Source organism: Copadichromis virginalis, linkage group LG19 (genome assembly GCF_057382275.1).
Source record: "Copadichromis virginalis isolate Kocher_CV1m ecotype Utaka linkage group LG19, C_Virginalis_male_GT1.1, whole genome shotgun sequence".
NCBI lineage: Eukaryota > Metazoa > Chordata > Actinopteri > Cichliformes > Cichlidae > Copadichromis > Copadichromis virginalis.
In genome coordinates this window covers 23867110-23893559 of record NC_140636.1, presented here as the reverse complement: position 1 = coordinate 23893559, position 26450 = coordinate 23867110, and the positions used below count along the sequence as shown (strand labels likewise).

Below are 26450 nucleotides of genomic sequence, written 5' to 3'. Positions count from 1 at the left end.
CGTTAATAAACAGAGGTGGCTAGTTCCATTGGGAACCATACCATAATACTGACTCTACCATGTTTGACAGATAATGTGATATTCTTTGGATCATGAGCTGTTTTTGTCCTTCTTCACACTTTTCTCTTCCCATCTTTTTGTGAAAAGGTAATATTAGTTTCATCTGCCCAAATATATATATATTTTTTTTCAGAACTGTTCAGGCTCCTCACGAGTTTAATCTGTCCTTCCTGGTCTTGGGTTTGCACCTTGCTCTACACAATCTTTCTCTTAAATGTGGACTTTTAAAATGAAACACCTACCTCTTTGAGAGTGTACATGACTTGGTTAGATGGCATGAACACTCGTGACCATGGAAATAATTCTGTGATCATCACTTTTAGTTGTCATTTATAGTCTTTCACACCTTTTCGTGTTGCTGAGCTGGTCACTGCATTCCTTCTCTGTACCAGATTGTTGATTTGGGCACTCCTACGTTTTCTCTCTCTGTCCCTGAAATGTTTATTTTGGTTTTCAGCTAATGTTGTCTCCTTCACTTCAATTGACATCACTATGGATATTGAGACGTCTACTAAATGTTCAGCACTTCAATTTCAGATTGTTTAGCTGCTTAGTTTGTCATGGAATAATGGAACAATGGATCTCACCTGCTCATTAAAAAAAGTGTCCAATTACCCGTGAACACAATTATTAGTATCCTAATGTGATACTGTACCAAATCAGTGAACAGTTATAGCATAACTAAACGATAAAATGGGCTTGATGTCAAAGAATGTATTTTATTTTAGAATTTTATTTCCTTTCTTTCACCTTTCTGTTTTTTTGGCTTTTATTTCAGTTTTGATTAAATGTTTTGTTATAAGTCATTTAAAACCTGCAAACAAACACTTGTGTCACAAATCAGTGACGTTCCCCTTTAAACTGAGCTTCAGTCAAAAATCTTTTGGCTCTAAACTTGGCCAGACTGGACTTTGAGAGAAAGCAGAGGCAGTTGTTACTGCGGTCCCCGATAAGAGGCTGGAGAGTTTAAAAGAAAAATGGCAGAACAACCGGATTCAACTGCAATTTCTTGTGCAAAAGCTCTCTCATCTTTTGTCGAAAAAGGAAAAGCTCTGCTGGACCTTGCTGAGAAGGAAAGCAGGGAAGGTAGGTCACACAAGTGTACATAAAAATAGACACCAGTCGTCAAACAATTTATGGACGTAGCATGAGCAGGGGTTGCAGAAGTCCTATCAATCATTATACATAAAGAATCCACTGAAACAGATGGTTAGCTGCTAACTTCATGCACTTTGTGACGCACAGGCTCGTGCCAAGAATTCGTCAGGCAGAAAATCCGCATAGAGCGTAAACAGTCACTGCTGGGTCTGATTGAAGCCGGTGCAACTCTGTACAACAGGTCTAAAGTCCCACCTTCAGTTTAACTAAGCAGCCTCTTCTGTTAAACCTTATTATATTTAATATTTTTAGCTAAAATATGTAATGAAGTGTTATATTTCAGGCCCATTTTTTCTGCTTCACAGCCTGTCTGTTAAACAAAAAAAGGATGCAGAGGATCTCTGGAGCAAAAATACAAAGTAAGAGCACAAAAATTCAACTTGTACAATGTATCGAGGTATTATCATCTAGATTACATGACAAAGGCCAAATCAGCTGTAGCCTGTGCTGTCACAATTGCTGTGCATCCACTCACTGATTCACATAGTACAGTAAGTCACAGCCTTAATAAACTGACATGACCCCTGAAAACTATTCTGCATGATGTTCCCAGCTGTGCTGCTTTGAGAGAAGCTCTTCAGGACTTTAAAGAGCTCGAAGTGAGTTCTTTTAATACAAAATGTAAAATATTTTTAAAAAGCATACTCACCACGGTCGTTTTACGTAGTGCAGCCAATGTACCGCAGGTGCAGTGGGATGCCTTTCTACAGCGTTTGGATGATGAGCTACAACTGAGTCCTAAAATACACAATGTCGATCATCAATCAAAATGCATTTCACCAGATACGCCGCTCATCGATGCCAGAACTGGAGAGTGGGTTTGATGAAAGTCTTTAATGCTTCCACACTTATTAAAAAAGCGTAACAATGAACCTCATATATCTGCCAGTTTTTATGCGTCATTGGTGCTGTCTGCTTTGCACCTTTATATTTTACTGAGGCTTTGTGTTTGACAGAACAGTAACGCTGCAGAAATATCTTGGGAGAGGTAAGAAGATATTGCTGGTGTTAATCCGTCAGTTCTCCTGTCTGCTCTGCCGTCTACACGTTCAAGATCTGCAGAAGAATCAAGTAAACATCACACACCTAATAACAATGCTTAACCAAAAAAATGATTACCAAAGAGTTATAAGGTGAAAACTTTGCATATCTCAACATGCTGTGCAGTGTGTCTTTAAGGGAGGGAAACAGGGAGAAAGTGGTAACAGGTCTTGAGCCCAAATTTAAAAGTTTTGGGTCTAAATGTAATTAGTGTGTGTAGAGGAAACCATTAAAGAGGAAGTAGTGAGTATCTACAGTCATCCGTAATACATGACTCTATCATGATATGGGGCTGCATTTCAATCAGTGGTGTTGGGGTTCTTGTCAATAAATGGTATTATGAATGTAGAAAAGTATCATCAGATGTTGATACACCACACAATAATACCATCTGAAAGTCGTCCGATTGACAGTGATCCCAAAAACACTGCTAATGCAGTAAAAGTAAACATTGATAGATAGAAAAACACACAATGAAACATAATTAGGCATACACTGGCCTCCCCACATCCTGGACTCATTATTGAAGCAGTGTTTGATCATTCAGTTTAATCAAATTCAATAGTTTTATTTATATAGCACCAAAATCCCAACAATAGCCTCAAGGCTATCAGGCTTCTCCCCCCCCCCATTCTCTGTTAAGATACCAGAGAACGGAACAAAAGGCAGCAACATCCAAAGAAGAGTTTTGAATGCCCTAAGTTCAAAGTACACATGCTGTTTTTGCCCCATACACTGTGTTCCTATTTTCTTTTTTTCAGTAAACTGTTGGCTCAAGACTTCTGCACCATGGTGTATATGCAGTGTGATATTCTCATAAATATCTACAATCAGCTGATCTCTAAAATCCCCCAGTACAGTATATAAAACTTACATATACTTTTATCTCTAATGTTACTTTGCAGAGTTCTCTGGATGCACACTCAGTACAAGTGGTGGTCATTTCGTTTGGCTGTCAGGAGGGAGCATCACACTGGGTAGAGCAAACAGGCTGTCAGTACGACATGCTGCTGAATCCCAGTAGAAAGGTCAGGGGTCAACATCAGACAATACACATTTCAGTCTTTGATGAATAAATAAATTAACTCATTGTTTGGTATTGCAGATGTATAGTGCATTTGGTCTGGGAGCATCTCTGCAGAAAGTGTTAAACTTCGGTAACATGCTGATCTACTCTGAATATGTAGCGAACGACATGGAGTTTCCACGAGAGCTTCCGTGGATTCAAGACGACATGTTTCAGGTCATCAGAATTCAATATGACTATTTTGTGCAACACATCTATCTATGTATTAATGAATTCTAAGAGGTGATAGAGAAATTCACTAAATTTTCACCACAAAGAAAGACTTTTAAGATTTATGAATAATTTCTCGTTACTGTCATTTGTTCCAGCTGGGAGGCAACTTTGTTTTGGACGAACATGGAAGGGTGTTGTTCTCTCACCGCTGCCAGAGTCCAATAGACCGACCCTCAGTGGAGGACATTTTATCTGCACAGTGAATATTAAAATCCTTCATGCACGGCATGACTTAATTAAAGGAAAAAAGAAACAGGTGATGTCAGCTGATTCATTCTTTGTATCAAGTTAAGATAAATGTGATTATTAAGCCACCTTTGAAACGATAATTTTGTGAGAACTGCTTTAAAGGTATTACTTTTTTTTTATACAGTGCTGTGAAAAAGTATTTTCCACCTTTTAGATTTCTTCATTTTTTCCTTATTTGTCATATGTATATCTTTCAGATCATGAAAAAAATGTCAGTACTGGACAAAGATAACCCAAAGATAACCCCAAATAAAATTATTTTATTTATTAAGGGAAAAAAGTTATCCAAATCTACATGTGAAAAAGTAATTGCCCTTAAACCTAATAACTGATTGTGCCACCCTTGGCAGCAATCAAGCGTTAGCAAGAACTGGCAATGAGTCTCTCACATCGCTGTGGAGGAATCTTGGCTGCTGCTCTTTGAAGAATTGTTTTAATTCAGCCACATTGTAGGATTTTCAAGCATGTACGGCCTCTTTGAGGTTATGCCACAGCATCTTAATCAGATTTAAGTTTGGATTTTGATAAGGTCACTCCAAGCCTTTATTTTAGTTTTGGTATTTTTTAGCCATTCAGATATCCTGCTGTATTAAGTGAATCAAGTGAGCTTGAACTTCAGTGTATAAACTGATGACTGGACATTCAGGACCTTCTGGTAGAGAGCAGAATTCACAATCAATTACAAAACGTAATGGAGGCACAAGCAGCAAACCAGCCAAAGAGACCAGATTCAGATTAAAAGTTTAAAGATAAGATGATGAAATAGGAAGTACATTAAATGTTTGCGTGGGTTCCCTCCGGGTACTCCGGCTTCCTCCCACCGTCCAAAGACATGCAGCTTGTGGGGATAGGTTAATTGGATAATCCAAATTGTCACTAGGTGTGAATGTGAGTGTGAATGGTTGTCTGTCCCTATGTGTTAGCCCTGCGACAGACTGGCGACCTGTCCAGGGTGTACCCCGCCTCTCGCCCTATGACAGCTGGGATAGGCTCCAGCGCCCCCCGCGACCCTGAAAAAGGATAAACGGAAGCGAATGGATGGATGGATGGATTAAATATGAAAACGTATGACAGACACAATATCACTGCACTGTCCCAGTTTTCCACTTGGAACTCTTGGATTGCATTAACACTACGGGTAACTTGCACATATGTCAAGGCATCTAAGTGTTTAACGACACACAGCCCTTTTAAATTACAGCTCCACAGTAAGAGTATGCATCCTAAACATGTCCAAAGTGCACATCTGTCACCCACTGACTGCATGTAATGCATTGTCACATGAAACAAAAAGTGCAAACTGCTGAGTGGTTGAAGTCCAACATCAGGTAATAATAACAAACTACAACTTATGGTTGGGTTTCCACAGTTTGCAATTGCTTACACAGCATTGCGAAAATTAGGTGATGCAGCACAGCCTCTATTCTAAGGTCTGAAGCCTCTTTTGTCCTTTGATAAGTGATAAAACCTGGTGTATAAATGAAGTCCATTTAAACATGGCATTTTACCTTAAAAAGCATACATTTTGCAGAAACAATAACTGTTTTCAACTTTAAAATCTGATGTTAAAACTGCTACTTCTCATATCTGAGTTTCAATCAATGATTAGAAAATGATGCAAGAAAAATTCTCGCCAAATTTGCAATAGCAGAAGAAGAGCAGTTCAAAAATATATCTTAACGATAAAAATCAAGATGAAGGCTGAAGGCAGAAAATGCACCTCTGCAGACATAAATCACAGGATCAAGCTTCATAATACTGCATGTTTAATGACATAAGCCTGCGCAAAAACCCTTGAAATGATGAGCAGTAAACTCAAGAGTTATAAAAAAAAGCAGGCCTTTGATCAAGACTCTTCTTAGACATCTTCAGACTAGAACTGCTTAAGAGACCCATCATTTTAAGACAGTCCTTAATCACCAGAGATGGCAAACGTGGACAAACTCATCATGCAGATATGAGACTTTGGGCCATTCCAGAGGAAGATTGCCACACTTGATAGTTTTCGCTTTTGTACTTGTTGGAGTTGTTTTCTTAGGCCACACTCTGGATCACTGGTGCTGGAGTCATGGATCTGAGGGCCTCTGGGAGGAATGTGGATGGAGTGATGTCAAGGTGCGGGACGTGACCATTCCCCACTCAGAACAGTCTGGATCTTTCAGCCGTTGTGAGAGATTTGCAGTGGACTGGAGCGAAAGCCAAAAGAAATATGATGAACTTGACTGGCAGCGGATTGCTAATGCAACCCAGACGGTAGCGTGCGAAAGCAGATGGGTGTTAACCGCACTACTATTGTTTTAAAGGTAAATGGTCATTTTTTTCCTATTTCTCCAATGATGTTATAGTATGATGCCATATATCTTTAAATTGATTTTACAGCTGTTGTAATTGAGCTCATGGGTTGCGTTTGCATTAGACTGATTCATGTTTTGACTACTTGAGAAGAAACTCATTGCATCACATGTAATATTCATGTGATGTTGTGTAACTCTGGAACATGACCTAATCTGTCCTGCAGCTAAAAATAAAACAAGTGAGCCATGTTACCATGAGAGTTTTAAAGAAATCCATTTTCAGTTGTGAAAAGAAGTCTTTTCCTGGATCTAAACTTTCAAATATTGCCCCCCTTGCTATTCTCATCACACACATTCGTTTGTGTTCTTTGGTTTTTACTAGGTTTATTTTACTGTTATAGTCATGAAATCACAAAGGAAAACAGTGTTAATCTTTGTGTTTCTTGGAATTCCTTCCCACCTAGTTTTTAGATCCTGGCTCGCCGACATGAATCAAGTTTCCCTGGCATGTGGATTTTTCATTGGAACTTTTGTGACAGGTTACCCAGCTGTCAGGTTATAATAAACCTATGACAATAGGTGCACCAATGACAACACATTTTTTTCTTTTCACCAACAAATCAATTTAGGCATACCCCTCTAACTCATTGACCCTAGATGACGTCACCGACTGATTTATGGACCTTTTTGATTGCTCGTTTAGCATTTTAGTCATTTCATCACTCTTTTAAAACAAGATATCAAATCACTGAGGATATAAAGTAGCAACTTACAGGGTAGCAATGCCTAAATCTTTCCTTGGATTGTCATCTGATTTACTTTAAATTGGAAAATAATTTATAAAATGATCATGATTTTGTACTAAGTAGGGCTTAAAACTAGCGATTCCAACTATAATCTCATAATCAAAATGAATAGTGACATATCAAATCAAGTGAAAACTACACAATGATTTCTTTTACATTTTTATACTTTTATTTTTTAACTAGAGAACCCCCTGTTGGCCACTAGATAGAATGGAGGTTTAAGGAGCCCTATTCTTAGACTTAGCAGCTATCTATCCATCTTTTACACTAGGTTGTTGGCTGCGAAAGATCAAATCTACCCTTTGATGATTAATTTAGCATATTTTGTCACATATTGTCTCCTTTGTTGTGTTAGACTGATCCGCTTTCAATGTTCTGCTAAAACATGTTATTTTCTTTACGTAGTGATTGAGTTCTTTGGGTCCAACAACAGGAAATTTGTGGCCATGGTGATTTGAACTTCCTACTCTATTGGCATGGTTATCCTGCCTGGCTGGTCTGGCTTACTTCCTGTCCTCCTGGAAGACTCTGCAGCTGGCCATGAGTCTTCTTTGCATCCTGTTTATCTCAAACCATTGGTATGAATATAATTTTCCTTCAATGTGACACATTCAATGCTTAATCTTCACTTCATATTCACGCTGAGTCCAATAGTAAGTTGTGTTATGTTTGTTAAAAGGATCCACACTGGTTGTTTTCACAACAAAGAACTACGGAGGCCATGAAAGTTGCTGCAAACAATGCTAAATGCAATGGGAAATGTTTACCACATGATCTACCAGAGGTATGACAACATTTTTGAACAACTGTATAATCTTATTAACATAGGAGATGCAATTTACAAATGGAATATTTTAACAGTCTATTAAAATGTTTTTAGATCATTCATTAGGAGTAAAAGAAGGAAGTACACCCAATTATGTCAATTATGGACTTGTTCAGGACACCAAATATAAGAAAAAACACTCTAATTTTAATGTATACTTGGTAAATCAGTCTGAAACTACAATTAAGGATTTTATGTTTTTATACATCACAATGGTACCATACTATAATTCTTTGATCCAGGTTTACAAGCACGTAACAATGTCTTCTTGGATTTTTTTCTGTGCTGTGGTGGAGCTTCCCATTGGGCTCATATTTTATCTGCTGGTCAACAAGGGTTTGATGCTCCCTCAGATACTCACTTTCACCATGGCCATTTTGGTTTTGAAATTGAAGGTGACAAGTGAAGGATGGATCTGACTGTGCAGCTAGACGTTTATCGGCTAACAGTTTACAGACAAAGAGTATAGGAGTATAGGAGCTTTTAGAGCTGAACTGATTTCACCCAGTGAACAACTGCTAGGAACCACTCGCCAACCAGTGGTTGTATCACATTCACATTATTGGAGACATCTCAAAAGCAATGTGCACTTGCATCATGTGTGAAATCTCTGTAGGCAAAAGTCTACCAGTCCTTTCAACCACCGATATCGCCCTCTGGTGCCCATTACAAAAAGAGCAGGTTTAAAACACTTCTATATTGGCTTCACTTTTCAGACCAATGTGGCTCTAACTTCCTGTTGTCAGTTTTAATTTCTCACAGAAATCTGGGTGTGTCAGTGTGTTCATCAGCTAGTGGCACTGGAGCCATTGTAGCCCCATTCCTGCTATACAGACTGGCCAGTATGTGGCTGGAGCTGCCTCTGGTTCTTTACAGTTAATTTAAAGTTTTTGATCTACCTGCGACTATTTTGTATATAGTAAAATTTACAGTATTTAGCATATTACATATGTTATCTTTGTTTCAGGTGTGATGTTGATGTGGTACAGTGTACAGGAGATGTCTATAGTTGCCCTGCCAGAGATCATAGAATTGATTTGCAGAAATGTTTCAGGATAATGAAAAATAAATTTCAAAACATGAAATAGAAATGTGCTGAAAAAAACACTGGAGGAGGGAGGAAGACAGCAGAAAGAAAATCAGTGTTTGATGTCTAAGAGACAAGAGTGTGCTTAAAAAGCCCAGTTTTCCAATTAGGCATTTGCCGCAGAGAGATTCATGTTCGAAGTCCTTCATTTTTGTTTGTGTGCGCTTTCTGACAGGAAGAAAGAGAAATCGAAATATGCAGAGGGAAACAGCTTGATGAAAGTCTGACGCTTCACAGAGAAAAACATTAGTGGATTTTTTTCTGCAGATGTCCTGTGTTTACAATACACTGAACAGTAGCTTCACAGCCAGTGAAAAGTTATTTAAAACTGCCGTGGTTGTGCAGACTTGTGTTACATTCATATGAAGTGTTAACTAGAAATATAGACACTGTGAAGTGATGAAACACACAAGGTGTTATTGACAGTCAAATGAATAAGGGATCAGCACCTTTATGTCTCCTTGAGATAAAAGGGGTGTTAAAACTAAAAAAAAAAACCCTCAGGTATTTGAGTTACAGACCCAAACACCAAATACGCAATTTTGCCAGCATGTAGCCATTTATAAAACACTTTGGCCCCTACAAGACCCTTATGTTGTACTATCATTTTTGTTCCTTTTATTGATTGTGTTTAATAAACACCTCTTTCATCAATTCAGCTCTATATTGGTTTATCTATACATCCATCCCACTACCACAACTCAGTGAACCTGGTTCTGAAATGCAGATGCAATAGCTTTCTTTTGTTACTTTCACATGCACTGTTTACCCGTCTGTAACCCTGTTCCAATGTGATTGGTCATTAGAGCTACATATAGCTGCATTGAGCTTTGTGAGATAGTGTTATCCTGTTCAAATTAGTCATCAGAAGATTGGTATAATGTAGTAATATAGGGATCGACATGTTCAGCAACAATACCAAGGCTATGGCATTTAAACGTGGTCAGTTGGTACCAAAGTGTGCCAAGAAAACATTCTCCACACCATTACACCATTATATGTTTATATAACCTTATATATAAAACACTGTATAAACTAAGCTTTTAAATGAAATAAATATATATATATATATATATATATATATATATATATATATATATTAGGGGTGCAACGATACACAAAATTCACGGTTCGGTTCGGTTCGATACTTTGGTGTCACGGTTCGATGTTTTTTCGATACAAAAAAAATGTTCATGCCTTTTTAATTTGTCATTTATTAAAATTATAAATATATATTTTAACTCAAAAGTACAGTTTTTAAATTTAACCCTAACCCTTGTGCGCGTTTTTTATTTTGACAGCTAATGCGCACCTGCGGACCACTTATGTGCAGCCCTGGTTATTTAGCTCGTCATATTGCAGCCACAGAAATTATTTTGTCCATGAAACCATAAAGCTGCACTTTCTTTTTGCCTTATAGTCTCATTTGTCATAACTTCTCCGTTTTGTGGTAAGCTTTTCTTTGGCTGTCACTTCTTCACCCTGACCTCTCTTATTTGGCTCAGCAGAACTAAAATATATATCCTGCTGCTTTTACACACCGACTCACATAAGCTCAGCGATTCTCTGCGTGATCAACCTCTCACATGTTTAAGCTTGCTGCGGAGATTTCACTTGTCATGTTTGTATAGTAAGCTAACGATTAATAAGACGATGTCAGAGGAATTGGTGCACAAATTATCATCACTCACAGATCAGTGCTGTCGCTCTCTATACACAGTTGCACGATTATAAAGTGAAAGCAAAAAAACAAGCGCAAATTCAAACGCGATTTCAATATGTCACATATTGACAGTGGCTCACCGATGCCAATGACATAATTACCCAGCTACATTTCTGAAAGAATGCAAAAGCATTGACATATATTTTTCCTTCCTACAATAGCCCGACGGGCAGGGAAGAGATAGATTTTGGTAGCCCGTCTGAAAAAAATTGCTAGCCCCAGGACGTCGGGCTAGCGATATTGTGAGCCCTGTATCTGATTGAGGAATCACTCATCTTTGGAAAAGAGAGTTTATTACAGAGAAATGTCTCTTTCCAAAATAAAAGCTATACTATCCGCTTCTTCTGGGCTATATTCTCAGCAGCATAAGGAGAATCATGTGCTAACAGCTGTCTAAATGACTCGGCTAAAGTTAGTAGCATGCTTGTTGTTTTTGTCTTTGCACTAGGATGATGTCGGCGTAAATGTGCAGTCATATTCGTTGTGTTCCCACTAGTGCTTTCAGGTTAATCTCGTTGAAATGACCTTAACGCCACAACACGGCAAATCTCCGTTAACGAGCTACCGCCGATCGCCCCGTGCATGGGGCTAGACGGCCAACACGTTAACGAGCTAACTGCGCTAACACACTAGTTCCCACCCATGTAATTGAGCATTGCATGGCACATCCAACATACTGTTTTACTTTAGTCCATGACTCGCTTACCTTCAGGGTCATACGTCACATGAAAACCAAAATAATTCCAAACGCCAGATCTGAATGAGAGTGGGGGAGGTCCATGTTGCAAGGAGAGCTTAACTTCTGTCTTGCTAGCTTGCCCTGCGCTCTTCCTTCTGACTATGCTGTCTGTGTTGAGCGCTCAGTGGATCTGCGCTCCACAGTGCAGCCTAGGCGGAGTAGTCGAACGCAGATTCACTGAGCGCTCAACACAGACAGCATCGTCAGAAGGAAAGTTGATAAAATAAATTACAAATGTTGTATTGTTCGATACATATGCGTACCGAACCGAAAGCACTGTATCGAACGGTTCAATATCGATACGAATATCGTTGCACCCCTAATATATATATATATATATATATATATATATATATATATATAGATAGTTATTCTCCTGGGCTGGAGCTTCGATGTGTTCATCAAACAGACAATAATGGAAGAAACTTTAATGTAGTTTTTTGTTTTTCTGCTTCTCTGAGAAATCTGCACATTCCATCATCCAGACAACAATACGCTTGATTGTTCATTTAAAAAAAGAAAAATCAATACTGTATGTATAATTGAGGATGGTTTTGTTACGCCTTTTGTTCCACCGAAGGTTTACCCAGAAAGCTTTGGAGCAGCCAACAAAAGCTGCCCCACATACATGGGAAGACATGTAACTATAAATTGTGCTGAAAATCAATGGCATGCGTGAGAAATGGGATTCCCTCAAGCATAAACAATGCTGTGAAAAAAGAAAAAAAGAAAAAAAAGAGGTGACTGAGAAAAAATGTTTTCTCAGCAAAACACAATCTTTAAAGACAATTATGTTTGAAAGTGGTGAAAATAATGAAAAGAGAAGATGATAGATTAAATCTGTGCTGCCCGATAAACGTGGGAATTATTTTCTTGTATCAAATGTGTGATTAGGAAACTGTGTCTCTCACATAACAAAGATCCACTGACCTGTTAAATGAGGGCAGAGCGGTGAGGGGGCTTGAAGAGGGGATGAGTATGCGAGTATTAAGTAGGCAACTATGTTTAAGAATTCACTGCAGAGAACAATGTAAGTGGGGAATAGATTCGATGAGAGCTGCAGTCCTACTGAAACAGCCTGTTTTTGTAGGAAGGAGCTTTGCTGTTATTTAGAAAACAACTTTGAGGTTGGTTGTTAAAAATGCCCGAAGAGGACGAACAAGATAAGTTAGGGAAAGTCATCAGACAGTGGAACAATAACAGACTGGACTTGTTTGAAATCAGCCAACCCGACGAGGTGAGGAACACAAAATATCTGTGTTTGTGAAGGTTTCTGTATTTTCTGTCAGTGCCACCGTTTTAGATGTAGTTTCAAAGATAAAAATGTTTTTCTACTTTTAATTATTGGTGCTATTTGATATTATAAGACACAGACATGTTACTTTAAAAGCTCATTTAAAAATGACTAATGAACAATTCAGTTAGCCGATCAATAGAAAGTATTTAGATATTCAGTTTTTCAAATTTATTTATATCAAATTCTGGCATTTACTCTTAAATTTAAAGCTTCTTAAATTTCTGGATTTACTGGTTATTATTACAGAAGAATCAGCTGCGTACTTTTGGCCTTTACATTTCTGGTCTGATCAGATGTTTTGCCACTAGCACATTCTTGTTGCTGTTTCACTTTTTATGTTCCAAAACAGGAAAATTATCTGTTGTAAAATAACTGAAATATTCGTGGTTAATAGGGAAAATGTTTATTTATATGTGTGCTATATTATATTCACCCACCAGCCACAGTTTTCAAACCACTGAAATATGAAGTTATTTAGTTAGTATGTAGTTATTCTTTTTACTGAGGTGGCCAGGCTGAGACTTTTCCTTGCACTGGAGGGTTACAGAAATTTTAATTGGAAGTGCTCTTAACTGATTTTTTAGTTTTATCTGTTGAAGCTCTGAAGATAAATACAAATGTAATGAATAGTAGAGGTTCTGCAAAAAAAGGTTCTCACTGATAAATTACTGGTTGAGCCAGTGAACTTGTGTGCAACATCCCACTGAGCTTCACTATGTCTGAGCGGTGACCAGACTTTAGCAGCCAGTGGCTCTGTGAGGATGGACTTTGATAAGACAATCTGTGAAGGCAAGAGAATTGCATCTCCAAAACAACGGGTCTTGTGATGCAATGCTTAGTGCCTACCAACTGGGTAAAGGAATAAGAGATGGGTGAACAGATCCAAAGCTCTGCAAAAGTAGGCTGATGTTGTTTAATCCTGCAAAAGAGCTACTGTAGCCAAAATTGCAGAACACACAGAAAGTCTGTGTTTGAAAATAGCCCCAACATTTAAATACAGAAGCTTCCGAGGGCCTGTTTAGCTCACTGGGTTGAGTCTCTGCTTTTAATCATATTGCATAAAGTTACTGTAGAAGCCTGGGTCTGACTCTGCCCTGGGGCCATTTATTGCGTGTCTTCTCCTTGCTCTTGCTCCCAAATTTCCTGTCTTCTCTCCACTGTCCTATCAATTAAAGGCTAAACCCCAAAAGTATATAAAAATATAGAAGCCTCTATTCACTTTCATTATCACTTAGTTCGAGGTCACAGAGGGGCATGGCTGGAGCATATCCCAGCTGTCACTGGGCAGGTGCAGGGAAACTGGAGTATCCAGCCTACACAGGCACAAAAATAACATGCAAACTCCACAAAGAAAGGCCTCAGGCTGTTAGTAACAGTAATTTCATAATTTCAGTAAAATGATAATTTTCTTTTCCCCCCAAATAAATGTCACATATTTGTTTGTTATGAGGTTAGAAAACAACAGAAGACACCACTTAGGGAAATTATAATGTCTATTTTTATCTGATTAAGTTTAACTGGTGATGGAAATTACAGTTGGCTGGAGTCACAGGATACGTGGGTCTTCTTCCATCTTAACAACATGTATTTATATACACAATTGCTTGAAATGATGATCTTGGAATCTGCAGTTGTTTTAAAAAAGGCTCTAACAGACCTTCACAGGGTGTGTATATCTACTTTTCCATCGTTCTGAGTATTGGTCAATCCACTGAGTGCTGTCAAACAAATGCTTTTCGAAGAAAAACTACCAGTCGTACTTGATCATGATTACTAATGAGAAGTTAACAGGCCTTGGCCTTGCCAACTTAAAAGACATTGTGGAAACTCCAGCATCACTTATTAAAATATTTTTTGTGAGTGTATAAAGAAAATCCAAAATAAATCAAAACTTTGCACCCAATTCTTGTTTTTTAAGGTCATTAAAGATGTATACTGTATAATTATTCCGCCCTGAAAAAACAACAGCTCAGTAAAATCATTAAAAGCCTAAAATTACCATAAAACTAATTGTACATAAACTTCAGAGCACAACTGTATAGAGGACAGCAGAAACTGTAAATCTTGCTCTGCTCATTTAACTTACATTTAGCGTAAGCTGTACTGCCTGTTTCTCTCTGCGGGGCTATAACCAGCTGATCACAATTCAAATGTTCTCTTAACTCCAAGCTCCAAGTCTTAGAAAACAGACTTTTTCTCAGTTGGAATCCTGTTTTTAGCTTCAGATTTAAGGGGTCGTTTGTTTTGTTTTAGACATGAGGAGCAGCAGGAACGGTTCTCAGGGACATTCTGAAAGCTTTTTAAATTCCTAAATAGAAAACAGCTCTTTATAAAGACTAAATTGGTCCATTCCTTTTCAAAGTCTATTCACCTTCACAGTTAAGGAAGGACACAGAAGGATAGAAAAGCGTGTTTTTTTTTAATGCAATAAAAAAGGTAAATTTAATGAACAGAAAACACAGGACACAGTTCAAAGCTGTCATGTATGACTGGTTACCCTGCATATACTCAAGCTGCTGGTTCAAACTTCGTCTTAGTTCTTTCACGACTGCAGTAATATGAAAGGCAAACACGCAAAACACTCTAAAAACGTCACGTTTCTTGGCAGAATCTGGAATTTCATGGCGTGATGCGCTTCTACTTCGAGGACCCTGCTGAAGGCAACGTGGCCACGAAGTGTCTGCGCGTCTGCAGCAACTCAGTGACTCGTGAGATCATTGACATGCTGTCAGAGAAATTCAGGCCCGACATGAAAATGCTGACTACTAGTTATGCCCTGTATGAAATCCACAACAACAGGGGTAAGCAATTAACTCAAGAGAAAACAGGTGACGACACTGCATGTTTCTGGCTGCTTATTTGCTTTTATAGTGGCATGTGTGGGTAATACTGAAATGTCAGTTTTATCATTATGTTAATATTTTTAAAACAAGATATAAAGGAGTAATCAAGCACAGCCACGTGCTCTAGTCGCTTATATGATTCAGTAACTAAGCTCTTCCTGCTTTCTATGTTTTGTATGGAAGAAGAACGCAAGCTGGATCTGAATGAGAGACCTTTAGTTGTGCAATTAAACTGGAACTCAGCCAACAGAGAAGGACGCTTTGTGCTCAAGAAAGACAAGGACAGTGTGGAGGTAACTCTAACACCCATCGAACCTGAATTATAACTGTAACGTACTGTCTGACACCCGCGCCATCGTTTTATGTGTTTAACAATAAAGGAAAAGTTCGAGGAGAAAGAGAAAGGAGGCTTCATACAAAACTTTAAGAGGACGCTGTCAAGAAAAGGAAAGAAGAAAGAGAGGAACAGCAACACAGATGACAAAGCTTCAGAGGATGAGAATGGGTAAAACGTTTCATTGTTCGCAGTTTTTACTTCTTATTTGCCAGACTACCAGTGTCACACCTACCGAACCATCAGAATAACATCCTCTCCTTTTAAATTATTATCCAGGCCAGCTGAAAGTTCACTCAACAATGACAGCATTTGCTTGTCTAACATTGATGCACAGAAATTTTGCACAGAAAAGAAAAGACCACAGAGGCAGGCTGCTGCAGGTGAGTAACCTTAACACTACAGAGTGGATCATAAATGTCTTGGACACTGTCTGGCATATTTAAATTCTAAATCCAAATCTAATTGTGAACTTTCAGATCAAGCTGGATTACCGATTGGCGTTCAGTTCTCTGATAACTGTGAGTATGAAATAAGCATTTTATAGTTTGATACAAGGCATTTGCAGACTCTCTCATAATGTCCTCCTGCCCCCTGCTGGTGTCTTTTACACATTTAGTTGCAGAGCCCTTCCTGTGTGCAGTTATAAATTACACCAACAGCTCCACCGTTCACTTCAAGCTCTCGCCTGCATACGTCCTCTACGCCGCGTGCCGGTTTGCTCTACAACGCCGGTACGGTCAAGACTCTCGAACCTCAGAGCACGCAGACAGTGTAACCTCGATCAGTAACAAAATGGTGTCGATGACAGGGAAGGTCATCCAGGCAAGTGTATGACAGATTCTGTGACATTTGCAAATATTAACTTCAAGGAAATGTCACTTTATTGTTTAATTTAAATTATGTCTGCAGTCAAGGTGGACTTTCAGACGCTGACACTTCAGAATTATGTTTGCAGGTGTTCTTTAAGTTTGCACGATGCTCATATGTGGGCTACATTTACCTTTCCAGAGGCAGCAGACCATTGGAGGGGCTCTCGCCTTCTGGATGGCCAACTCCTCTGAGCTGCTAAACTTCCTCAAGCATGACCAAGACCTCAGCCCACTGACACAGCAGAGCCAGCTGGACCTGTCCCACCTGGTGCACAAAGCCTACAGGTAGACACGACACAATCAGGCCATAGCCTTCTGTTTGACTTGAACATGTCATTTTCTTAATTTTTTCACTTTGTTTAATATGATCTAAAGATGTGTTTTTATATGTGGTGAAACAAGTAAAAACAAGAACTTTAGAGAGGACTTACTGTGTTTTTCATTATATCTGCTGTTACACAAGTATAAGGACACGTTTCTGAAAGTTTTTTCTTCTCCTGGCTCTGTATGATGTCAGTGAGAGGGAATATAGCCCCTGCCCACCTGCTGTTTAAAACTTTAAAATCTTGTTTGCATGTTTATGCGCAACTACATTATATTTTTGTATCTTATGTATGTTACTCTGATTTGATCTAATCTTATGCATAGTGTCACCCAAAGTCTAATTGTTATACTTTTTACTCCAGTTGTCTGCTACAGTGTCTGCAGAATGAGCTGAGGAAACATTTGCCAACCTTTCTGATTGATCCTGAGCAATATGGTTCCCTGCCAGCTGGTATAGGTGCAGGTTTGGTTATTAAATTAGCATATATTTAATTCACTTATTTTACTAAGTGAACTGTTTTTGGATCCTTGACTCTACTAAACGGTCTATTTTCTGTCTTCCTGTTGCAGAAATGGTGCTTAACACTTTGATGAACACCATGTCTCTGTTGCGCCGTTGTCAGGTCAACCCTGCCCTAACCATCCAGCTCTTCTCTCAGCTCTTTCACTACATCAGCGTCTGGCTTTTCAATCAGCTCATGAGCCCTGAAGCCAGCACTCCAGGCCTGCGCTCCCACTACTGGGGAGCTGCTCTCCGTCAGAGGCTCACAACCATCGAAGCCTGGGCAGAGAGACAGGGCCTGGAGCTGGCAGCTGACTGCCACCTGGGCCACATCATCCAGGTATGCAACTCTCTGTTTGAATACTGTTAAAACAGTAGCACTTTTTACCAAAACTAAAAATTTCTACCTCAAAAATGATTTAAACCTGAACCAGGTTTTATTTTTTCTAATACGAAGAGCTTTCGACAGATGTATTATTGGCTTTAATTTACGGCGCGTTTCATTTGGTTAAAGCCGTTAAAATAGCATTGCCTGGCTGTTTCTAGGCAACCACCCTCCTGACCATGAACAAGTACTCAATGCAGGATGCGAAGGACATCCAGACAACCTGTTTCAAGCTGAACTCACTGCAGCTGCACATGCTGCTGGCTGGCTACCTCTATGCAACCAATGAGCCACACATCCCCCCTGTGAGTACCTTCAGTCTGCTCTTCCACTTCCACTCATGCTTGTAAATCCTTGAAAGAAAAGGTCCAACTCTAAAGATCAGTTAGTCAAATTATGTGAAACACATTTTCACGTGACAGAGAAAACAGTACGCTGGCATAAACGTAGGGTTAGTGTGCCTTGCTGAATTAAAAGCTTCACCACAGAAAAGGAGTGCCGCTGTATAGATCTGTGTGAATAATTAATGGTGAATAATATGATAATGAATAATATATAAGAAATAGTAAATTGAGCTGTCATATTACTTTATTCGGGAGTTTGAGAACAAATGTTTACGCCGACTATCCATCATGTCCCATCATGCTCGATCAGGTAACAGCTCAGAGAGATACCAATTAATGCTTATTAATGCTAAGTAACATACAACAAAGGCAGAGGACAGGGCTATAGCTTTTGTTGTACGCCTAAATCAAAAAGTCAAAAGCCACCAACAGTGCAAACACAGCAAAGTCCAGTTTAATGTCTTGAATTGGCTGAAGTAACCCCTTGCAGTCTCAGGAAGCACCCACCACACCCCTAATAATCCACAACTTAAAGCTTTAGTAAAATCTGTGAGTTGAAAATGTGTGGCGGCTGTAGCTCAGGAGGTAGAGAAGGTCATCTGCCAATGGGAAGGTTGATAGTTTGCATCCTAAATTATCCTTGGGGAAGTACTGAACCTCAAGTTGTCTTAACTGGCCTTGACCCATTGTTGTGATCTGTACGCTCGAGTGGGATGGCCTTCGTTGTCCTCCAGGAGGTTTGCTCACTGGTGCATCTTTATTTATAAGGCCCTGCTTGGACAAATGCCCACCTACATTTGCGATCTGCTCACACGGAGAAGTACTGTTTCTTACAGCCTGCGTTCAAGCGATCTTTTATTGCTCAATGTTCCATTTGCCAGAACTGAACTGGGAAAGAGGGCTTTTACTTATGCTGCCCCTTTCACATGGAACATGATGCAAAAAGACTGGAAGATAGCAGATCTTATTTCATTAAATGCTTTTAAGTCCAGATTGAGAGAGCCAGAGAAAAATGTTTTTAAAATGTAATTGTTATTTATAATATGTATGTAACTTTGTAATTTCAACGTGTTGTCGCCTCTTGGCCAGGACTCCCTTGCAAAAGAGGTTTTTAATCTCAATGGGACTTTTCCTGGTTAAATAAAGGTTAATAATAATAACTGGAATGTAAATATTAGAAAGAAAACAATTAAATAAAAAAGAAGTGCTTTTGAATGAGGCAAAGATTTACAACATAAACTGGGGAATTAGCTGAAAACTCTTCTAACAGAATATATTCAAACTTTTTAATGCTTCTGAAATCTATGAAAATGGACTCGCTTTTGGAAGCCAGCCTCAAGTGGACATTTGAGGAACTGCAGGTTTTTTTTTTGTCCTTCCACAGTGGTGTCGTTGTTCCATTTGTATAAACTAAGTCATCGAAAAGTCCAACAGTTATATCAACACCTCTAAAACATTCACTCTAAAAACCGCCCCATGGGTTAACTAGGGTATGATTTACTGCATCTAATATTAGATTGTGTTAGTGGTTCCTTAGGAAAGACTGAACACCTCATGTGTGAGGTATTTTGAGCATGTTTGACTGGGAGGAGACTGAGCAGCAGATTCGCGATGTGCGAGAGAGGTTTTGCCTCTTGGTTGGCTTGAGAATGTCTGGGTGTAGGCAGTACATGAGAAGAAGAACTGAGCATCGTGAGGCGGACATGCAGCAGAACAGAGGAATAGTTTTAGCTAAGACTTACAAGATTATTAGAAATATTTTTTTTTTACAGTGCATATAAAACAAAGCATTACATCTGTCCAAAAACTAATTTTAACTAAGCAATACTGAATATACAGTATTTTAACTATATTAACTGTAACTGATAAATCTTTAACTTATATTATTGCTGCTGTTCTTTATAACTAGCACCAATACCTGCTCCATTACTATAGTTGCCTGAAGGTAACAGCACTCATTTGCAACTGAGGTCTGAGATCAGGGTCCTTTTCCAGATTTTGAGTCCCAGCCGATTGGATATCCGTTTCCTGAAGCCTTGCCACATAATGACTAATAGCAATCTACTCTATACAGCACATCGACCTTTTCCTGAAATATTTCAGCTGCGTGATCCGCTGCCTGTCCTCACTGCAGGATTTGATCAATGCTGTAGTGACAGCTGCCGAGGCCTCAGCAGATAACTTGATTCGGAGCGAAGGACAGGACATCCAGCTGCAGGAGAGCCTCGACCTCCACCTGCCCTTCCTGCTGCCGGAGGGAGGATACTCCTGTGAGACTGTGAGAGGAATCCCTCAGGGGTTTAGAGAGTTTTTGGAGCCAATGTGCCAAAAAGGTATGGATTTTTAAAAATTCAGATTACGGTAAGCGACTGTACTTAAACCTAAAATGGGATCTTTGCTTCACCATATTACATCCTTCTCTTACAGGTCTCTGCTCTTTAACACCCCAGCCAAACTCCAAAGGGGACTGGACCATTTATTTCAGCGAATCTGACCCTTCTGTAGAGAGTACATATTTGGTAAACGAAAACAAAAAAGAAACACATGGCCCAAGATGTGTTGAAATATGATTTTACTTTGACTTAAGGGTGCATAATTTCTTCTTTGACAGGCAGCACATAGGCAGCCAGAGATTATGACGATCACACTGAACAAACCTTTGAACAGTGGGATGGGGGTCAGCATTGTAGCTGCCAAGGTGACCGTTCGTTTATTCCTGACTATTTCTTAGTTTTTAGCATTTTAGTATTCACTACTACAGATGTCAAAAACAGCCTGCCTCTTATTTTGCTGCAGGGAGCTGGGCAGTGTACCCTCGGGATCTATATTAAATCCATCGTCAAGGGAGGACCGGCTGAAATGGTGAGAATAAACACAGTTTAGGTCCATCTTTGAAAAAGAGGAGCAGAATTTTCAATGAACTGCGGAAGTACGCACTTAATCAAACTGTGTCTCTTTACTCTGTCTAGAATGGCCAGTTAACTGCTGGAGATCAGCTGCTCAGTGTGGATGGTCAAAGCCTGGTTGGTCTCAGCCAAGAAAGGTAGCTACTGCACACCAGCCAGGGAAATGTTTAGCTATTCTTATTTTTTCTTTTTGAAAGCAGGACGGTGGTTAGTCTAAGCTGAAAACTGCAGGAGAGATCATAAGTGAATAAGAATAACCCTGACTTATTCTCTTTTACAATTAGTGAAACTTGTACAGACACTGATATTCCCATCATATAATGTCATATTGAAATAACGGTTTGGCCTCCAGTGATTAATATATTGCTTTAAAATCTCGAGATAAAGAAAACTAAAGCTTTTTCCCCAATTTGAGTGATCCTGACTTCTGACCTTGAAGCATTACATTCCAAAATTGTGTATTTTCTCATGTTTTCCCATATTAATAGAGCAGAATAGACTGAAATCTTTGGCCTCTGCAGTCTGTAAAAACTCATGCTTCATGCAGTGTGTGATTTTCCAAAACTTTTTATTGCGTCACTGTGACAGTGTAGGGCGTAGTCTTGAAAACATAAATAATAAAGTGTGTTGCTCTTTCTGTTCCCTTTAATATGATACATTATACTGAATTCCATGAACTATGTCTTCTTTTCCCCCCAAAAACTGCAATGTAAATATTAGACGCACAGCACAGGTTAGCTGGTTGAGAGTAGCATGTTTTTAACTTTACAAATGCCAAAATTTAAGAATGTTTTAGCCAAGTTTAAGTATTTAGTAATTCCGAAACAATCTCTAAACTGTGACATTAATGAAAAGTAACCTTATTAATCTTACACTGGTTTAGGGCAGCAGCGATCATGATGCAAACTGGCCCCATTGTGACCTTACAGGTTGCAAAATTTGCAGCGAGTTACCACGGCCTAGAAGCCCTGCTGAGAGAATCCACCCCAGAGAAGACTACAGGCAAGCACCAGTACACTCAAATCAAACCTCAGCTTTTTTTCCATTACTTTCTACCTTCTTTTACCTGACAAAGACCTTTTCTTGCCTCATAAGGGGAGAGAGACCACGCTAAGCCAAACAATAAAGCCTGCATAAAGTACAGCACAGAGGACCACAGTCCCTCAGAGCAGCTCCATGGAGGCAATCGAAGGAAGAAACAGCAGATAATGCAGAGGAACAGACAATTTTATCGCTCCAACCCCAACATGGCCGGTGGGCGCTCTTCTCCTGTTGTCACTTTTTGTTGCTGAGCGCTAACCGCACTTATTTCTTACTGTTAAATATGCATAACATTGGAGAGCGAGTCATAATAACAGCTGCAGTACTTTTATTTTCTTCTTATTACAGCAGACTTTTGCCTGGAGGATGGCGATAAACTTGTTGACCCTTTCACAGGAAACAGCACCGCTTCTGTGTCCACTAAAAATCTTTGCTCTGATGTGAGATTATTATTAATATTATCGTTGTTGACCAATGTTTTTAACACATTTTCAGTGACTTGTCAGGCCATATACATTTAAATATTTAAGGATTCAGCGTAACACTTTTTCCTTTCTTGTGGTCAGAAATTCCACTGGGAATACTTGACACTACCGAACCCTAGATCCCAGGACAGGAATGTATCTGAACCTAGCAAACCACAGCAAACTTTCCAAGTGTCTTTGAAACCTTTAGCTGGACAGAGCTCCAATAGATCTCTAAACGTCATGGTAAGTTTTGGTGTACCAAGACATTAAAAGAAATACATAAGCAAAGTCATAATAGTACAGCTAGAAAGAATTACATTAAAATCTCTTTATTTATCCCCCTCTAGCGCCAAGCCCTCTCTCAGGAGAACTTGTGTACAGACAGTGGACGCCCCCTGCTGGACAAAAGTCAGAGCAAGTGGACACAGAAGGATCAGGGTGCAAAGCAAACTGAGAACTACTGCACGTCTTTCCCTATCCGCTCTTGTCTTTCTACTCATGACATCCTCTCTGATAACAGCTCCCCCACAAATCAGCAGCAGGTCAGCCGTGTAAGCTGTGCCGGTGTCTGGAGAACCCCTTTTTCACAACACTCAACATCCACACCTTCAATCCAGCCGATACGCATCGACATCCCCCTAACAAGAGCAGCAAGCCACCAGTCAAATCCTCCACTCACTACTTTCCAGCAGAGTTCTTCGTCGCTGGCAGTGAAGATGAGCCGAACTCTTCAAATCAATGGACACAAGCAGAATCCTCAAAGCCAAGCTAGTAGTACTTCTGCATGTCCAGTATCTCCAACTAAGAAGCTACTTCAGCCCTCACTTTCATCACAAAAACTCAACACGCACAGAGATCAAGTAGCAAAACCTCAAGTGAGTATCACTCCAACAAAGCATGTTTCCTTCCAAGAACCTCCCTGTTCACAGAAAAAGAGCACAGGTCCAATGAAACAGAAAGACCCTCTGGATATGTCTGATCCTTGGAAGAGGGAAGCCCAGGAGAAGCTGGAGAAGCAGCAGAGGCTTGAAGCGGTGGAGTTCCTGCAGCAGGAGATGCAAGAGCTTCAGGCTAAAGCTAAGCGCACGGCGGAGGAGAACGACCGACTCCGAAAGCTCAACCTGGAGTGGCAGTTTCAGAAGAGGCTGCAGGAAATTCAGCAGAGAGGAGATGATGAGGATGAAGATAACGATTTGGACATGATGGTGATGATACAGCAGCTAGAGAACAGCATGTCACAGGCCAAGGTTAAAGAGAAAACACACTGAAAACTTTACTTTCTGAGCCTGTTTTTTGTGTATGCTGTTCAGACACTGTTAATACACAACACTGTTGGAACCTCTTCCGATTCCTATTTAGGTCACACAGCTCGTCTAATTTAAAGCTGAACACAGAGACGCCCAAAAGTTTTTGTGGTATTAAGTAAAGTGTATTAAAGGGAGCCTAGTATGGTAATTTATTCTAGGACTTTAGTAGAGAGTGTTAAGAAAAAAAGTCAGCTTTAAATTATTTGTTTATATACACTCTTCATGTACCTAAATATCATAGCAAAATGGGGCTTTTAATGATTTCTTTGATTGGTTCTTTTTCCAGGGTGGAATGATTCAAAATACAAGAATTCGATGGACTTTATTTTGAGTTTCTCTAAACCACACGGTTTATATACCGAAGTTTAAATACAGCCTCGAGTATACATAGACTCTTAAGTTTTGTTGATGGTTCCAAGGCCTATTAACTTCTCATTCGTCATCATGGTTGACTATAACTAGAATTTTCTCTTTGTCAGCATAAAAGGGATTTGATTGACGGCACTCGTTGGATTGATCAACGCGAAAGTCTAAAGAACTCAGTGAAGATTTAAGGAGAACTGTAGCTTTACACATGTTGGCAGGTCTTTTGGAGCCATTTCTAAGCAACTATAGAGACCGAGATCATCAGTTCAAACAAATGTTAATGAGTAAAAGAAAGATGTGTCACCACTTTGGTCTGGAAGAAGACCCAAATTGTCATATTTGGATGAAAGGAAACTGGTTAAGAAACCACCAAGGCTCAACCCTGCCATGAACTGGAAACTGCTGGAACACCAGCGTCACTGTCCACAGTGAAGCCAATTTTACATCCCTATGGATGTAAATTTCACCTCAAATCAACAGCTAGATGTTTGAAGTTTGAACAAAACTGGGTGCTCCAACAGGACAATGATCCCATATACACATAAAAATGGTTTTGGAAAGGATAACTCAGGCTAACATTAAGCTTCTGCAATGGCCTTCCCATTCCTTGACCTCAACCCCATTGAAAATCTGTGGATTAGGCGTAAAAGCCAGGTTTATGCCAGGAAGCCAGCCAGTTTCAATGAACTCTACCTATTCTGCCAAGAAGAGAGGTCAGATATGCAGCCAGATTCATGCCAGAAACGTATTGACTGAATGTGTATGGTCAAGGTGCAACTTGCTACTGGAAATTTCAATTCAAATTCAATCTTATGCACCCAATTCTTGATGTTTTAAGTCAATAAAGACGTTTGCTGTACAATCATTCTACCCTTGGAAAAAGAACATTCCAAAGAAAAGGAAATTATTAAAGAAAACATTAAAAGGTCAAAATTACCAAGAAGTTCATGTCCATAATGAATCTAACCATAACTAACATATCTAACCATAGCTGTACATGCATACTTCTGTAATGACAAATTTATTTGTGGATACAACTAAAAAACACCCAATAATTTGCATTATTGTCTTTTATTTCCTGGTTCAGAACAACACAAGAAGCTCTAGTGGGAAGGACAAAACGGAAAAGCAGACGGGAACTCACCTCTCCAAAAAGGAAGATGAAGAAAAGAGAGGTGATCCTTAATTCACACATTAAAGAAAAGTGAATGTTGTTGTGTCAGTTTTGTTTATTCAGAAAAGTATGTGTGCATATCAGCTATGTCATTTGATTCTAACTGGGAAAATGTCCATGTTTTTGACAGCTCAGCGATTAAGTGGATTAGCTCATGATGTTCATCAAGCAGCATCAAAAGAGTGAGTTTACACTTTTTTTGGCACACAAAGCGGAACATTAATCTAATTCCGGGGTGGGGGAACTCCAGGCCTCAAGGGCCGGTTTCCTGCAGGTTTAAGGTATGTCCTTGATCCAACACAGCTGATTTAAATGGCTAAATTACCTCCTCAACATGTCATGAAGTTCTCCAGACGCCTGGTAATGAACTAATCATTTGATTCAGGTGTGTTGACCCAGGTGATATCTAAAACCTGCTGGACACTGGCCCTTGAGGCCTGGAATTCCCCATCCCTGATCTAATTTAACAGGCAGCTACTAATGCCACATTTCTTCTCAAGAAGACTTAATGATACATCTGCACACAGTGGTGCAAAATAGAACGGAATAATATCCCTGAGTAAAATAAATCTATAAAGTAAAGTCCCCTTTATAAATACATTCTAAAACAGCACAGGATGTTTGTTTCACCCGTATGTGATATAATTCAGGTATCTCTCATGTGATGGTTGTATTTGCAGAAACCAGGAGGAGAAAATGAAGAGAGCGTCGGCTCCTGAGAAGCTAACATTCAAGGAGCGCCAGCGTCTTTTTTCCTTGGCGTCCAGTTCATAAACAGAAAGCTCAGAAGACAAAAATGTTTAAATTAAAAAAAATTATTTCCTAGCATCATGACAGCATCTATTAATCAAATGTCCCAAGGGCAAAAAATGGGTAATTTTAACATAATATTGTTCAGCACTGTTGTTCCTTCTTGTATTTTCTTAATAGGTAATAAAATGTTCATTTAGGAGTAGTTAAGGCACTTCTTACATCATTTTCTTATTAACAGTAACTATTTGCTGC

The 26450-nt window shown here is 39.3% G+C and overlaps 3 protein-coding genes across 7 annotated transcripts; all 3 read left to right on the top strand.

Annotated features, from left to right (window-relative positions):
* Nucleotides 1–953: 953 nt before the first annotated feature.
* On the top strand, nt 954–3815 carry LOC146686128 (peroxiredoxin-like 2C). Of its 2 annotated transcripts, XM_085440818.1 has the most exons (9): nt 954–1146; nt 1306–1399; nt 1524–1577; nt 1772–1817; nt 1905–2032; nt 2175–2289; nt 3165–3287; nt 3365–3502; nt 3655–3815. In XM_085440818.1, the coding sequence occupies exons 1-9, from the start codon at nt 1038–1040 to the stop codon at nt 3760–3762; spliced, it is 915 nt and encodes a 304-aa protein (XP_085296944.1). In that variant the 5' UTR covers nt 954–1037; the 3' UTR covers nt 3763–3815. The 2 variants fall into 2 exon arrangements, with proteins under 2 accessions (XP_085296944.1, XP_085296945.1); XM_085440819.1 differs by lacking the exon at nt 1772–1817 and having other exon boundaries at nt 1886–2032.
* A 1918-nt stretch (nt 3816–5733) lies between these two features.
* On the top strand, nt 5734–6664 carry slc22a3 (solute carrier family 22 member 3). The gene is given in 4 exon segments (XM_085440824.1): nt 5734–5801; nt 5803–6084; nt 6386–6397; nt 6520–6664. Coding segments are annotated over 4 exon segments (507 nt in total).
* Nucleotides 6049–26400, top strand: afdnb (afadin, adherens junction formation factor b). 4 transcript variants are annotated; one of them, XM_085440813.1, is made up of 26 exons: nt 6049–6111; nt 7342–7486; nt 7588–7692; nt 15189–15381; nt 15607–15716; nt 15804–15928; nt 16037–16140; nt 16237–16278; nt 16377–16582; nt 16769–16914; nt 17316–17416; nt 17524–17795; nt 18002–18145; nt 20319–20517; nt 20612–20703; nt 20796–20882; nt 20981–21046; nt 21154–21227; nt 21974–22092; nt 22186–22344; nt 22480–22571; nt 22698–22841; nt 22946–23845; nt 25359–25446; nt 25576–25627; nt 26126–26400. In XM_085440813.1, exons 2-26 carry the CDS (start codon nt 7385–7387, stop codon nt 26217–26219), a joined length of 3816 nt encoding a protein of 1271 aa, XP_085296939.1. In that variant the 5' UTR covers nt 6049–6111; nt 7342–7384; the 3' UTR covers nt 26220–26400. The 4 variants fall into 4 exon arrangements, with proteins under 4 accessions (XP_085296939.1, XP_085296940.1, XP_085296942.1 ...); XM_085440814.1 differs by lacking the exon at nt 6049–6111 and having other exon boundaries at nt 6687–7486; nt 15610–15716; XM_085440816.1 differs by lacking the exon at nt 6049–6111 and having other exon boundaries at nt 6687–7486; nt 17316–17410.
* Nucleotides 26401–26450: the final 50 nt, after the last annotated feature.

Excerpts from the sequence above, each read along its gene's own strand:
- LOC146686128 (XM_085440818.1), top strand. The coding sequence starts at position 1,038 with ATGGCAGAACAACCGGATTCAACTGCAATTTCTTGTGCAAAAGCTCTC. Across the intron at positions 1,400-1,523 it reads GGTGCAACTCTGTACAACAG|CCTGTCTGTTAAACAAAAAA; the intron begins GTCTAAAGTCCC and ends TCTGCTTCACAG. Across the intron at positions 3,503-3,654 it reads TTCAAGACGACATGTTTCAG|CTGGGAGGCAACTTTGTTTT; the intron begins GTCATCAGAATT and ends CATTTGTTCCAG.
- afdnb (XM_085440813.1), top strand. The coding sequence starts at position 7,385 with ATGGTTATCCTGCCTGGCTGGTCTGGCTTACTTCCTGTCCTCCTGGAA. Across the intron at positions 15,717-15,803 it reads AAGACAAGGACAGTGTGGAG|GAAAAGTTCGAGGAGAAAGA; the intron begins GTAACTCTAACA and ends TTAACAATAAAG. Across the intron at positions 18,146-20,318 it reads ATGAGCCACACATCCCCCCT|GATTTGATCAATGCTGTAGT; the intron begins GTGAGTACCTTC and ends TCCTCACTGCAG.